The following is a 13,629-nucleotide window of genomic DNA, read 5'->3' on the forward strand; positions in this document are numbered from 1 at the left end:
CGAACCTGTGCCGATCACACGGTGACTGAAACAAATTTAAGTCAGGATAGTTGGAACTCCCAAAGTATAAAGTGAAGTATTTTTTTATAAGAAAGAAAAAAAGAATTTCTTTTAGAATATTCATAAACTGCTATTATGCAATTATTTTAGAATTATTCTTATAAGCTTTATGTTTTACATGCATTTAGAACCTTTGCTCGTAATGTATACGTTATTAAAGTTTCTCCCCATGTTATTGAGACTCACTAAGTACAATGGATGGTACTAATGTTCTCTTTTGGGAACCTACGTTGGTCTGCGGTACAACTTAGGAATCGGTTTTGCAGGCGAGCAGACTACTGGTTAGAACTTCCTTCTCTTCCAGTGCTATTGGTGAGCTCCGCTTTTGTTCATGGAGAATTTCTTAGAGTCATCTTTATTTAGCTATTTCTTTATTTACTTAGAGAACTGGCCAGGAAATCTCATGTCCTGAGTAGTGCGTCAGTTATTAGTAGAGGCTTCATAGACATAGTCGTTGAGTTAAGATTCAAATGTTTTTGATAATAACTTAGCAGTAATTTAGTAGTTACTACGAATAAAGTTTTGGAGTTGATTTATTTAAATATTTAAATTAATCAAAAGTATTTGGTTAGAGTATTGCCTTGTTGCATATAAAGTTTGAAGTTATAATAGATTTGATAAGCAGAGATGGTTCGCTCGGTCATGTTTAGTGATCGAGTGCCAGTCCCGGCTTGTTCAGAAAATGGGTCGTGACAAACTTGGTATCAGAGCCTCAGGTTTATGGAGTCCTAGGGGTCTATGAAGCCGTGTTAGTAGAGTCTTGTTTATGTGTATGAAGCGCGTCATACTTATAAACAGGAGGCTATAAGCATTTAGGAAAAGTCTCATTTTTTTATACTTTAGATCGTACAGTAGAGCCTACCTCTAAGAAATTATCTAATGTATTATTTTCTCCAAAACTCGCAGAAATGGCTCGTACTCGCAACTTTGACACCGACACTCAGGATGCTTCTCACGAAACTATTGCTACTATTGTGGCTCAAGCCAGAACTAAAAAGGTTTCAACTCAGAAAAGGAAGGGTAAATCCACAAAGGGGGTTCAAGTACCCCGGGCTGAACATGAAGAAGGGGTGGAGCATAATGATCTAGTACCTCAGGATCCAGTACAGCCCCTAATAGCAGCTCCGACTCAAACAACTATATCTCCAGGGGTGGGTCAGATGTTTAATGCAGTCAATAGTGCTATGGATATGTTTAAAGCCTTCATGGCTAACCAGAACGAGAGAAGAGATGAGATTCCACCTCAATCAAATAGACAGAACAATTTTGAGTCCTCAAGAGTGAATGAATTTTTGAAGTTGAGTCCTCCAGTGTTCCATGGTTCTATAGTTGATGAAGATCCAATGTTGTGGCTGGAGGGTGTCAAGAAAGCCCTTTGAGCGATGAAGGCATTTGATGATGAAGCTGTAGAGTTGGCTGCTTACCAGCTTAGAGATGTGGCCGACGCATGGTTTGAGATGTGGGAAAAGGAAAGAGATGAAGATGATGGTCCACCTACTTGGGAAGAATTTCAAGAGGCCTTCATGGCTAACTTTATCCCAGAAGAGGATAGGGAAGCTAAGGCTACAGAGTTCGAACAGCTCAAGCAAGGGAATAAAAGTGTGCAAGAGTACTACACGGAATTCATAAGGTTAGCTAAGCATGCTCCTCACACGGTTAAGATAGAAAAAGCAAAGATTCGTAGGTTTGTTGGCGGTTTATCTTACCACATTAAGGATACAACATCGACTATAGCGGTAGGGATGACAACCTTCTCCTCTATTGTGGGATTTGCCAAGTACTTAGAAAAAGACAAACAACAAAGGAGAGAAGAAAAAGAGCATAACAAGAAAGCCCCGACAACAGGCAGGTTTAATGGTACATCCAGCGGGGGTGGAAGAGATTCCTCTAATAAGGAGTCATTAGCACCAGCTCAGTCCAGTCATCACTCTGGTAGTGGGTCTTCCTTTAGACATACTCAAAGTTATGGAAACCAGTCTCGCCAGAATCAAAAATTTAAGACATCATCCTCACATAGCCAGAGTCATGTTGAGCAACATTCACACCAACAAGGTCTTTGTGGAACATGTAAGACGTTCAGGCCAGTACAAGCTCGGGTTTCATGGTTGCTATCATTGCGGAGACATTGTCAAATAAAGGTCAACTGCCCAAAGTTGCGGTGTAATTTCAGTAGGGGATCAACTCGTCCTTCTAGTTCCTCAGCTACTGCAGTTGCATAACCTCAGGCTCGTGGTTCTCATAATCAGACCGGGCATGGGGCAGGTAGAGGTGCCGATCGAGTTACTCAAGGAGGGGGACAACCCCGTTTGTTTGCTACACTTGATCGTCAGAGTGCAGAGGCATCTACAGAAGTTATTACAGGTATACTTTTAGTCTGCTCACATAATGCTTATGTCATAATGGATTCAAGTTCAACGTTTTCATATGTGACTCCATACTTTGCAATTAACCTCGGACTAGAACCAGAACAACTTAGTGAGCCATTCCTAGTATCTACTCCAGTTGGCGAGTTAGTGAAAGTCACCACAGTCAATAGAGGTTGTATAGTTTTAGTCCAAGGTCGCAACACCAAAGCCGATCTTATAGAGTTAGAAATAGTGGATTTTGATGTGATCATGGGTATGGATTGGTTGTCTTCCTGCTATGCCATGTTAGATTGTTGTGCCAAGATAGTCAAGTTCCAATTTCCAAATGAATAAGTCTTAGAGTGGAAGGGTAGTTCAGCATTGCTTGTAGGTAAGTTTATTTCTTACCTTAAGACAAAATGAATGATCGGTAAGGGGTGTCTCGTCTATTTGGTTCACTTCATTAATCCAGAATCAGAACCACCAACTCTTCAGTCTGTGCCAATTGTTAGATAATTTCTAGAAGTTTTCCCAGATGACCTTCTCGGACTTCCTCCTGAAAGAATCATAGACTTTGGCATTGATCTCATACCAGACACTCAGCCCATATCTATACCTCCTTATAGAATGTCTCCAGCAGAACTTAATGAGTTGAGAGAGCAGTTGAAAGATTTTCTTGACAAGGGCTTCATCAGGCCGAGTGTTTCACCGTGGGGTGCCCCGATCATGTTTGTCAAGAAGAAAGATCGGTCCCTCAGAATGTGCGTCGACTATCGACAGTTGAATAAAGTTACAATTAAGAACAAGTACCAACTGCCAAGAATTGATGATTTATTTGATCAACTTTAGGTTGCAAAGTACTTTTCAAAAATAGACTTGAGGTCGGGGTACCATCAGTTGAGAATCAAAGAAGAGGATATATCTAAAACAGCCTTTAGAACTCGTTACGAGCACTATGAATTTCTAGTGATGTCCTTCGGGTTGAGAAATGCTCCAGCTGCATTCATGGACCTCATGAACAGAGTTTTCAAGATATTCCTTGATACTTTTATTATCGTGTTTATAGATGATATTTTGGTATACTGTAAGAGCAAGGAAGATCATGCAGAACACCTCAGAATAGCCTTGCAGACTGTAAAGGAGAATGAGCTTTATGCCAAGTTTTCAAAATGTGAGTTCTGGTTGCAGTCAGTGGCATTCTTAGGCCATGTGGTATCTAGTGAAGGAATAAAAGTAGACTCTCAGAAGACAGAAGCAGTCAAGAATTGGGCTAGGCCGACAACGCCAACCGAAATCAGGAGCTTTTTGGGGTTAGCTGGATACTATAGAAGGTTTGTAGAGGGGTTTTCCTCACTTGCAGCTCCATTAACTAAGTTGACTCAGAAAGCAGTTAAGTTCTAATGGTCAGACGCTTGTGAGCAGAGTTTTCAAGAGTTAAAGAAGAGGTTGACCACTGCACCTGTGTTAACATTGCCGACAGGTTCGAGTGGGTTCACAGTGTATTGTGATGCCTCCAGAGTGGGCCTTGGTTATGTTCTTATGCATAATGGAAAAGTTATTGCTTATGCTTCCAGGTAGTTAAAGAATCATGAAAAGAACTACCCTACCCATGACTTGGAGCTTCCAGGCTTCCCCATTTACCACCACTACCAAGGCACCACTTCCCAAACCCCACAAACACCACCACCCAAACCAGTCTCGTACCCTCCTCCACTAACCACCCCTATTTTCGTGGCACCCCCACCCACTACACTCCATCGATCCTCCAGTGATCCCTTATTCCAGACCCAAGATAACCAATACTATCCCCCAGAGCCTACTTTCAAGGCCCAGAGCATTACTCCTACACTCCTCGTTTTGACATCCTAGTTGAGACTGAGAAACCACCTAAAACCATAGAGCAGGAAGAGATGTTCAGGAAGGTAAGAAGCCTGGAATAGTCATTCAGAAACATGCAGGGATTAGGAGCCTAGGTGAGCGTAGCCTATAAATATTTGTGTTTGTTCCCTGACGTCCAGTTGCTTGTGGGATTCAAGATGCCCAAATTTGATCTATATGATGGGCACGGAGATCCGGTGACCCATTTGAGGGGATTCTGTAGTAAAATGAGAGGAGCCGGTGGGAAAGATGAGCTATTGATGGCATACTTTAGCCAGAGTCTAAGTGGCTCGGCATTGGAGTGGTACACTCGTCAGGATCACAGCAGATGGTATACCTGGGATGATTTGGCCCAAGCATTAGCTCGTCATTTCCAGTACAATATCGAGATTGTTCTAGATCATTTGTCTTTGACTAAGATTGAGAAGAAGCCTAGTGAAAGTTTCAGAGAATATGGTTTTCGCTGGAGAGAACAAGCGGCAAGATTTAACCCCCGATGGAGGAGAGCGAAATGGTGGAGTACTTTCTACAGGCTCTAGAGCCTACTTATTTTGGCCATCTGATATCGGCCATAGTCAAGTCTTTCAACGAGGTAGTGAAGATGGGTGGAATGGTGGAAGAAGGGCTTAAATCAAGCAAAATCATGAGTTACTCGGCTATCAAGGCAACTACCCAAGCCATTCAGAATGGTACTGGGGAGTGATTGGAAAGAAGAAGAAAGAAGATGTGGCAACAGTTGATTCAGGATCATGGTTTGGACCCAGGGGCCCATCACACCAATATACCCAACCTCGACCCCATTACCGAACCTACACCCAAACCCCATATAATCTACCCAACATTACTTCCCATCACCAGACCCTCATATTTCTATCCATCACGCCCAAACATATACTCAGCCTCCTGCCTACTCACAATGGCGTATCCCAGTCCCATAAAACACCTACCCAGCTCCACAAAATGCTTACCCACCCCCATGAGCCTACCGAAACCCTGTCGGCTCAGGTTTCCGACCCAATCCAGCATTCAAAAATGAGAGGTTGCAGCGGAAGAAAACCTTCACCCCATTGGGGGAGTCTTACACCAGTTTATTCCATATATTGAGGTAGCTAGATATGCTGAAGCCAATTGAGTCAAAATTGCCAAACCCTTCTCCAAAGAATCTTGATTACTCCGTGAGCTGTGAATATTGTTCTGGTACTCCGGGGCATGATATAGAGAAGTGTTGGCATTTGAAAAATGCCATCTAGGAGCTCAATGACACAAACCAGATTGAAGTCCAAACCCTAGAGGCACCCAACATCAACCAGAACCCATTGCCAACCCATCAAGAAACGAACATGATCTAGATAGTACACAAGGGGGAGAAGCCCAAGAAGCCTTCGTAGTCCTTCATGATGATCCGGTCCAGTGAGGTCAAGCCAGTCAAAAAACCAATGGTTGGAGGATTGGTGAACAAATTGAGCATGACAAATGGTGAACCATTTGAAGTAGTTAAGAAAGGATCCCCAAGTGATGCTATAGCAAAGCAAGAAAAGTCAAAAGTGGTCATGCCAGGGTTGGCAAATAAGTCTATCATAATTGTAGAGGTGCCCGTACGAATCCTGTCATCATCAAGCATGTAACCCAGTTGCCAGTAATCACCAGCAAGGCTACCCCATGAAACTATGAACGGGTGATAGTGACCTATAAGGGAAAGGAAGTGAAAGAAGAAGTCAATGAGACCTAGGGATTAACTTGTTCGGGGAGATGCTTTGCCCCGGAAGAGTTAAGGAAAGCTAAAACATCCAGAGATAATCCAGTCCTAGTAAAGAAGGCAGTGACTGAAGAAGAGGCGGAGGAGTTTCTGAGAAAAATGAAGGTACAAGATTATTCCATCGTGGAGCAGTTGAGAAAGACGCCTGCTCAGATTTCCTTGTTATCACTGTTAATCCACTCAGATAAGCATCGTCGAGCCCTGATGAAAATTTTGAATGAAGCTTATGTCCCCGACAAAATTTCAGTGAACCATCTGAAGAAGATCGCCAACAAAATATTTGAGGTGAACAGGGTCACCTTCTCTGATGATGAGTTGCCTGTGGAAGGACTAAACACAACAAAGCTCTCTATATTACGGTAAAATATGAAGACTCTGTGGTCACCAGGGTATTAGTTGACAATAGGTCCTGTACAAACATATGCCCTCTCTCTACTCTGAACAAGTTGAAAGTTGATGATGAGAGGATTCACAAAAACAGCATATGCGTTCGGGGATTTGATGGTGGAGGGAAAGATTCAATTGGTGATATAGTCCTTGAGTTGACAATAGGACCGGTGGAATTCACCATGGAGTTCCAGGTACTGGATGTAGCTGTCTCATACAATTTGCTGCTATGTCAGCCTTGGATTCATGCCGCCAAAGTAGTCCCGTCCACTCTACACCAGATGGTCAAGTTCAAATGGGATAGACAGGAGATCGTCGTGCATGGCGAGGATAATTTGTGTGCTCACAGTGATGCCTCTGTCTCGTTCATTGAGGCTGAAGATGACAAAGTGCCTTGGGTCTATCAAGTTTTTGAAACAGTTCCGGTCGAGAAAGTTCCAAAAAGGAAATGTGTTCCAACTCCAAAGATAGCCTCTGCATCTGTCATGGTAGCCTCTGAAATGCTGAAAAATGGTTTGGTGCCAGGTAAAGGTCTGGGTGTATCCTTGCAGGGTATAATACAGACAGTGTCCCTTCCTGAAAACTTGGGCACGTTTGGTCTTGGATTCAAACCTACAGCGGCAGAGGTAAGAAGGGCTAGAAGGTCAAAACAGAAGGCGTGGGCACTTTCGAAGCCTATCCCGTGTCTCTCCAGGTCTTTTGTCAAGCCCGATGCCAGGAAACACCCAGTGACAACAGTTCCAAGTTCTGTGGTTGACATTGATGAAGAGTTACTTGAAAGGTTCCAAAGGTTGTTTGATGATGTGAACATGGTAGAAGTTGGATAAGGTTCTAGTAGAGCGGACGTGCAGTTCGTCGGGCCGAATGTAAAGCTTAACAATTGGAAGGTTACTCCTCTCCCTACCTGAAAGGAGTCTTGGTAGTTTATTTTGTTTTCCTTTCTATCTGGGTCATTCCATGGTTGTGACCCAAACTTTTATTTTCCGCTTATTGATGTACAAACCTTGTTATCCTTTATTTACAATAAAATTCAATTTCCCTTTTCCATCATTCCTGATAGTTTTATTTTTGTTTTTCTTTTCTTCTTTGTACAATTCTTTTTATGTTGGTTTCAATGACATGACATGTATGAGGAATCTTCGGCCCAATCTTAAAAGTCAATCTAATTTTGAAATAATAATAATCCAAGAAATAGAGTATGATGATGAATAAGAATATGATGAGGATGAGGCCTTTGAAGAGATTAGTAAGGAACTAAGTCATTTTGAAGAAAAACCCAAGCCTAATCTGAATGAAACGGAACAAATCAATCTAGGGGATCCAGATAATGTCAGAGAAACTAAGATAAGTGTCCATCTTGAACAGCAAATCAGGGAAGAAATAATTAAAGCATTGTTTGAATATAAGGATATTTTTGCATGGTCGTATGATGACATGCCAGGCTTGAGTACCGATTTGGTGGTCCATAAATTGCTAATTGTTCCAGCATCCCCCCGTCAAGCAGAAGTTGAGAAAGTTCAAAACTGACATGAGCGTTATGATTAAAGAGGAAGTCACAAAGTAGCTTGATGCAAAGGTCATTCGAGTCACGCGGTATCCCACGTGGTTAGCCAATGTTGTGCCTATGCCAAAGAAAGATGGTAAGACCAGAGTGTGTGTTGATTACCGTGACCTCAACAAAGCAAGTCCAAAGGACAATTTCCCACTAACGAATATCCACATCTTGATTGATAATTGTTCCAAGCACGAGATTGGGTATTTTGTGGATTGTTATACGGGGTATCATCAGATTTTAATGGATGAGGGAGATGCGGAAAAGACAGCATTCATCACGTCGTGGGGAACATATTGCTACAGGGTCATGCCTTTTGGTTTGAAAAATGCTGGGGCAACTTACATGAGGGCAATGACGACCATATTCCATGACATGATACACAAGGAGATTGAGGTTTACGTGGATGATGTGATCATAAAGTCCAGGAAGTAGTCTGACCACGTCAGAGATTTGAGAAAGTTTTTCCAAAGGCTCCGCAGGTAAAATCTTAAGCTCAATCCTACAAAGTGCGCATTTGGGGTTCCATTGGGGAAATTGATGGGATTCATAGTTAGTCGGCGGGGCATTGAATTGGATCCGTCAAAGATCAAAGCTATCCAGGAATTGCCATCGCCAAAGAACAAGATCGAGGTGATGAGTCTGTTAGGGAGGCTAAACTACATCAGCAGGTTTATTGCTCAGCTCATGACAACTTGTGAGCCCATCTTTAAGCTGCTAAAGAAGGATGATGTGGTCAAATGGACTGATGAGTGTCAGGAAGCATTCGATACGATCAAAGAGTATTTATCAAACCCACCTGTATTGGTCCCGCCAGAACCCGGGAGACCTTTGATTCTGTATTTGCAGTTTTGGATAATTCATTTGGTTGTGTGTTGGGGCAACATGACATCACTGGCAGGAAAGAGCAAGTCATCTACTATCTCAGCAAGAAGTTCATATCTTATGAGGTTAAGTATACTCCCCTTGAAAGGACATGTTGCATCCTGACTTGGGTAGCACAAAAGTTGAAGCATTATTTGTCATCCTACACTACTTACCTCATCTCTCGCCTGGATCCTTTGAAGTATATTTTTCAGAAGCCCATGCCCTCAAGAAGGCTCGCAAAGTGGCAGATCTTGCTCACAGAATTTGACATCGTATATGTGACTCGGGCAGTGACGAAAGCCCAAGCTTTAGCCGATCACTTGGCCGAGAACCCAGTCGATAAAGAGTATGAACCATTGAGAACTTATTTTCCGGATGAAGAAGTGATGCATATTGACGAGGTGGAGCAGGTTGAAAAACCATGTTGGAAACTTTTCTTTGATGGAGCTGCTTCCATGAAAGGTGTCGGGATAGGGGCAGTGCTTATTTCTGAAACAGGGCATCACTACCCTGTTACGGCCTAGCTGCGTTTCTACTATACCAACAACATGGCTGAGTACAAGGCATGCATTCTGGGACTAAGGCTAGCTGTAGATGTCACACCTCCTTTTTACCCGCGCCACCGCAAAGGGGCGCGGAAGTGAGTTTTTCCAATTAAAGGACAATCGAAACGGGATTTTATTTAAAGACTCAGAGTCGCCACTTGAGAGATTTATGGTGTCCCAAGTCACCAATTGAATCCCGAATCGAGGAAAATATTAACTCTGTATTACAGTCCGCGAACCAGAAATCCAAGTAAGGAATTCTGTTAACCCGGGAGAAGGTGTTAGGCATTCCCGAGTTCCGTGGTTCTAGCACGGTCGCTCAACTATCATATTCGGCTTATTTATCTGATTTTTAATACATGTTGAATCTATGTGCAAATTTTAACTGTGTATCGTTTTTATTATTATTATTTTTACCGAGAATTGCAACATCGTGAAAATACATCTCAAACCACGTCACATCAATGCACCCATGGTTATTGACACATTTCAACCCTGTTGAGATTTGGATTTGGGTCACATAAATGTGCACCCGAGTTTAAAACGATAACATTATTAAATACGCGCCTAAAGCGACTAGCGTATCATTATTTTGGGTAAGGCCATGAAATTTTGCTAAACGGCTCATCCCGAAGTCTAAGTAATTTTACCAACACGTATAGAGGGCCCCGCAGCTTGTGTATTTTTGTTTGTCGAGGCTCGTCCCATTCATTATTTTTTTAAAAGGAATTTGCAACATCGTGGAAATGCACCTCGAACCACGTCACAATCAATGTACCCGTGGTTAGCGACACATTTCGGCTTTCGTTGAGATTTGGATTTGGGTCACGTAAATGTGCACCCGAGTTTAGGGAGGTAATGTTATTAAAATACGCGCCTAAAGAGACTAACACGTTATTATTTTGGACGGGGCCATGAAATTCGCTAGACGACCCGTCCCGGAATCTAAGTATTTAATGTATACATTTAACGAGGGCCCCGCCATTTATGTGTTTATTCAGCGAGGCTCATCTCATTTTTACTATCTTTAAAGGGCAAACCTAAAGTAATCTATAGTGTTCTACTTAGTTCGTTTCTAAAATAAAAGGAGGAGTCCTAGTTAATTATATGGTTTAAGAGCTATTATAATTGGATCATGAACACCACCCGTTTAAAATCAGAACTTAAGTACGCCGACAGGCATGGCTATTCATCAACCTGGGCCACCTTATTCAAGTGCGGAGGCCTAATCCGCCTATATACGAGCAGTCGATCTCTTTCGACAAAACCATCACTCTTCCGATTTTAAATGAACTAAACACTTAATTAAACTTACTTAAGCTATTCTACACATATTCTATAATTTGCCATGCAGAAAGGTGAAGTGATTATATCTAATTAGGTATATTACTACAGGTTTTAGAAGAACAATAGTTAGAAAGAGGTAATTTATATGTCTATTCCTATTCTTAAACTCAAGCCTTTGATATTACAATTAGAGTGTTGTATTAATTAAATAGTCTATTAGGCCGGATTCTAACGGACATGCATTCGAAATACACTACCTAATAATCAAGCTAAATCAAACCAAATATTATAGACTACAGCTATACATTCGAAATGGACAAGGGCAGATACATGATATAAAGTTCGTTTGAAAGTTCACAAATTAAATCATTACAAGAACTGTCCAGTTATACATCCCGAGGGCATGTACATGATATTAATGAGTGAGATATCCTAATATACAAATCAGTAGAAAAGCTAGATCAAACTTAAAGCTTCAAATCTTCATGTATATTCATGCTTATGTTTTCAGCTTACAAATGACCAAGGTTACAGTTGTGTACCTGGAAATAGCAATACAAGAAGAAGAGAAGGAGGTCAGAAACGGGTAACAATTCCAGCAATCAAACAATAACTTATTAGCAGCAAGTCACCCAAGTTCGAAGCCCAGAACAGTATGAAAACCCAACAGAGTTGAAAGACCAAACTCAAACAATGCCAAAACCCAAGAATGAATCAGGGACTGAAATATAATCAGTCAGCTGATCTATCCACTAACTCGAACCTACAGACTCAAAGCAAATAGATTAAGGGACTGCATTCTAATTCAAAACTGGGATTCACAACAATGAAGAAGGAACAGCAATAGCAAACAGCAAACAGGACAGCAGACTTGGAGTTCAAATAGCCACGAGCCCAACCCGTTCAGCCCAAAACACACTTGAGCACAGCAGTTGTATTTGTTTCTTGTTACCCTCCCCCAGCTCTTAAGCTCTCTCTTTTTCTAAAATCTGCTTCTAAGAACAACTAGACCAAACTCAAAACTTGAAATAGAATTGATTTTCTGCTAAAAAACAACCCCCTCTCTCTGTCCAAAAAGAACCTCTCCCCCAAAAAAAAGTCCCCTCACAATGACTAAACCTTGCTCTATTTATAACCAAAAAAACAGACCCCCCCCCCCTTCTCAAAATCAATTAAACTAATATCACCACCATCCTTTTGCCCATGATATTCTCTTACAGCCCATTATCACGTGTTTTGTGCCCAAAGGCATGGGCAACTTATAATAGTCCATTAATCCCCCATGCTCTTATGTTTTGTTCCCCACTAATACTAATCAATTCATTAGTTTAATGGTATTTTAATACTTAGTGGACAGAACACTCAAACCACCCATTTCTCCCTGTTTTCAATTCCCAAATTACCCCTGAAAGTCCTGAAATTACTGCCCTATCCACTCCCTTTCACCTTGCATTGGACCTCTCTAACCTATTCGAATCTACCCACTAACTGAATCCAATTAACTACAACAGCTATAACCAATTCAAATTGAATTCAAATGACCATTCAAGCTAGGATTTAAATCAGATCAAATGGCATCAATATAAGAATAATGATTCAAGATAGCCAATGACCAATAACTTCAGTTCAATGAACTGAATATACCAACAGGCTCAATTCTAAGTTCAAATATAACAACGAGCTCATTTTAGTACAACTTTAGAACATGAACGAGGCAGGAGGGAAACAGACAGGAATGAACCACAACTTAGACTATTATCATGCTAATCTAACATTCAAGCATCCCAGACTAATCGACGACACTTATTTGATCGATTACACAAATTATAACACATAACAATTACAGCAAATGAAAGCAATGATAGAATTGGACCAAATAAAAGGCTTGGTGGAGAAGGACAGAATCAATCGACAACAATTGAAAAACCAATAAACTACACTCAACAAAGTAAACAGAATAATCAAACCCAAAAACAGAAAAAACAAGGAAGGGAAAATACCTCCAGAACTTGGAAACATGGACGATCCTGACTTGTACCCTGACCAGGACCATTTTCGAGGTCGAACGGACCTTAATCGAGTGTTCTCAACTGAGAACACTTCGAGTAAAGTCGATTAGACCCCAAATCATCCTTTAATTTGATACAGGTTTCAGCCTTTGGTCTTCTAGGGTTCTTGGGGGTTCGATTTGGGATTCGTCCAGCTCCGGCATGATTTGAGCAAGACTAACATGGGATTTGGGTCGAGGGTGGGCTAGTGGCCAATGTGTGTAGGTTTAGGTTGGCTTAGGTTTGGCACCACCACCAGGGGATCTTGTGGCGGCGCTAGGGTTCTTGGCTCAAAATTAAGATTCAAGTGACTGGGTTAGATTCGAAGGAAGGGGATGGTGGATTTGGGGAGAAGAGGTCAGGGCGGAGCTATGGTGTGAAGCTGGAGGCTTTTGGGTGAACTAGGGTTAGGGGGCAGTTCTTCAATCTAAGATTCGAAGAACTCGGGGATGATTCGAAGGCGATGGAGTGGGGATTCGGAAAAAGGAGGGTGAGGGGGTTCTATGATGTAATTTTGGGGCCGTTTGGACCACCGGAACCGTCGTGAGGCGATTTCCGGTGGGCGGTGCATGGTGGTTGAAGGCGGCGAATCTGTTTGGTCTCTGAAGCTCAGATACGAAGAGGTGAGGGGGGGTATGGCTTTGGGGGCGTGGGGTAAGAGATTGGACTTATATACGGAGGGGGTGTTTTAATCCTGGACGTTGGATCAAGCCCGACCAACGGCCTGGATCAATTCATTTAATAGACACGGCGTTGTTTTGGAGTATTACTGGGGCGGGGTCGATCCGGGTGCAAGTGGGTCGGGCCAGGGAATGGGTAAGGGCGGAGTGATCTGGACTGTTGATCCAGTAAGATCAACGGCCCTGATCAGGGCTTCCCTAAAACGATGTCGTTTGGGTGTCCG

At 42.1% G+C, this 13,629-nt stretch overlaps 1 protein-coding gene across 1 annotated transcript; it reads left to right on the top strand.

The window, feature by feature from the left end:
- The first annotated feature begins 1,442 nt into the window (after positions 1 to 1,442).
- LOC138877352 (uncharacterized) lies at positions 1,443 to 3,806 on the top strand. The gene is made up of 4 exons (XM_070156956.1): positions 1,443 to 1,548; positions 1,603 to 2,198; positions 2,286 to 2,679; positions 3,472 to 3,806. Exons 1-4 carry the CDS (start codon positions 1,443 to 1,445, stop codon positions 3,804 to 3,806), a joined length of 1,431 nt encoding a protein of 476 aa, XP_070013057.1.
- The last annotated feature ends 9,823 nt before the right edge of the window (positions 3,807 to 13,629 follow it).

The sequence above is a fragment of the Nicotiana sylvestris genome, chromosome 9 (genome assembly GCF_000393655.2).
Source record: "Nicotiana sylvestris chromosome 9, ASM39365v2, whole genome shotgun sequence".
Lineage (NCBI taxonomy): Eukaryota > Viridiplantae > Streptophyta > Magnoliopsida > Solanales > Solanaceae > Nicotiana > Nicotiana sylvestris.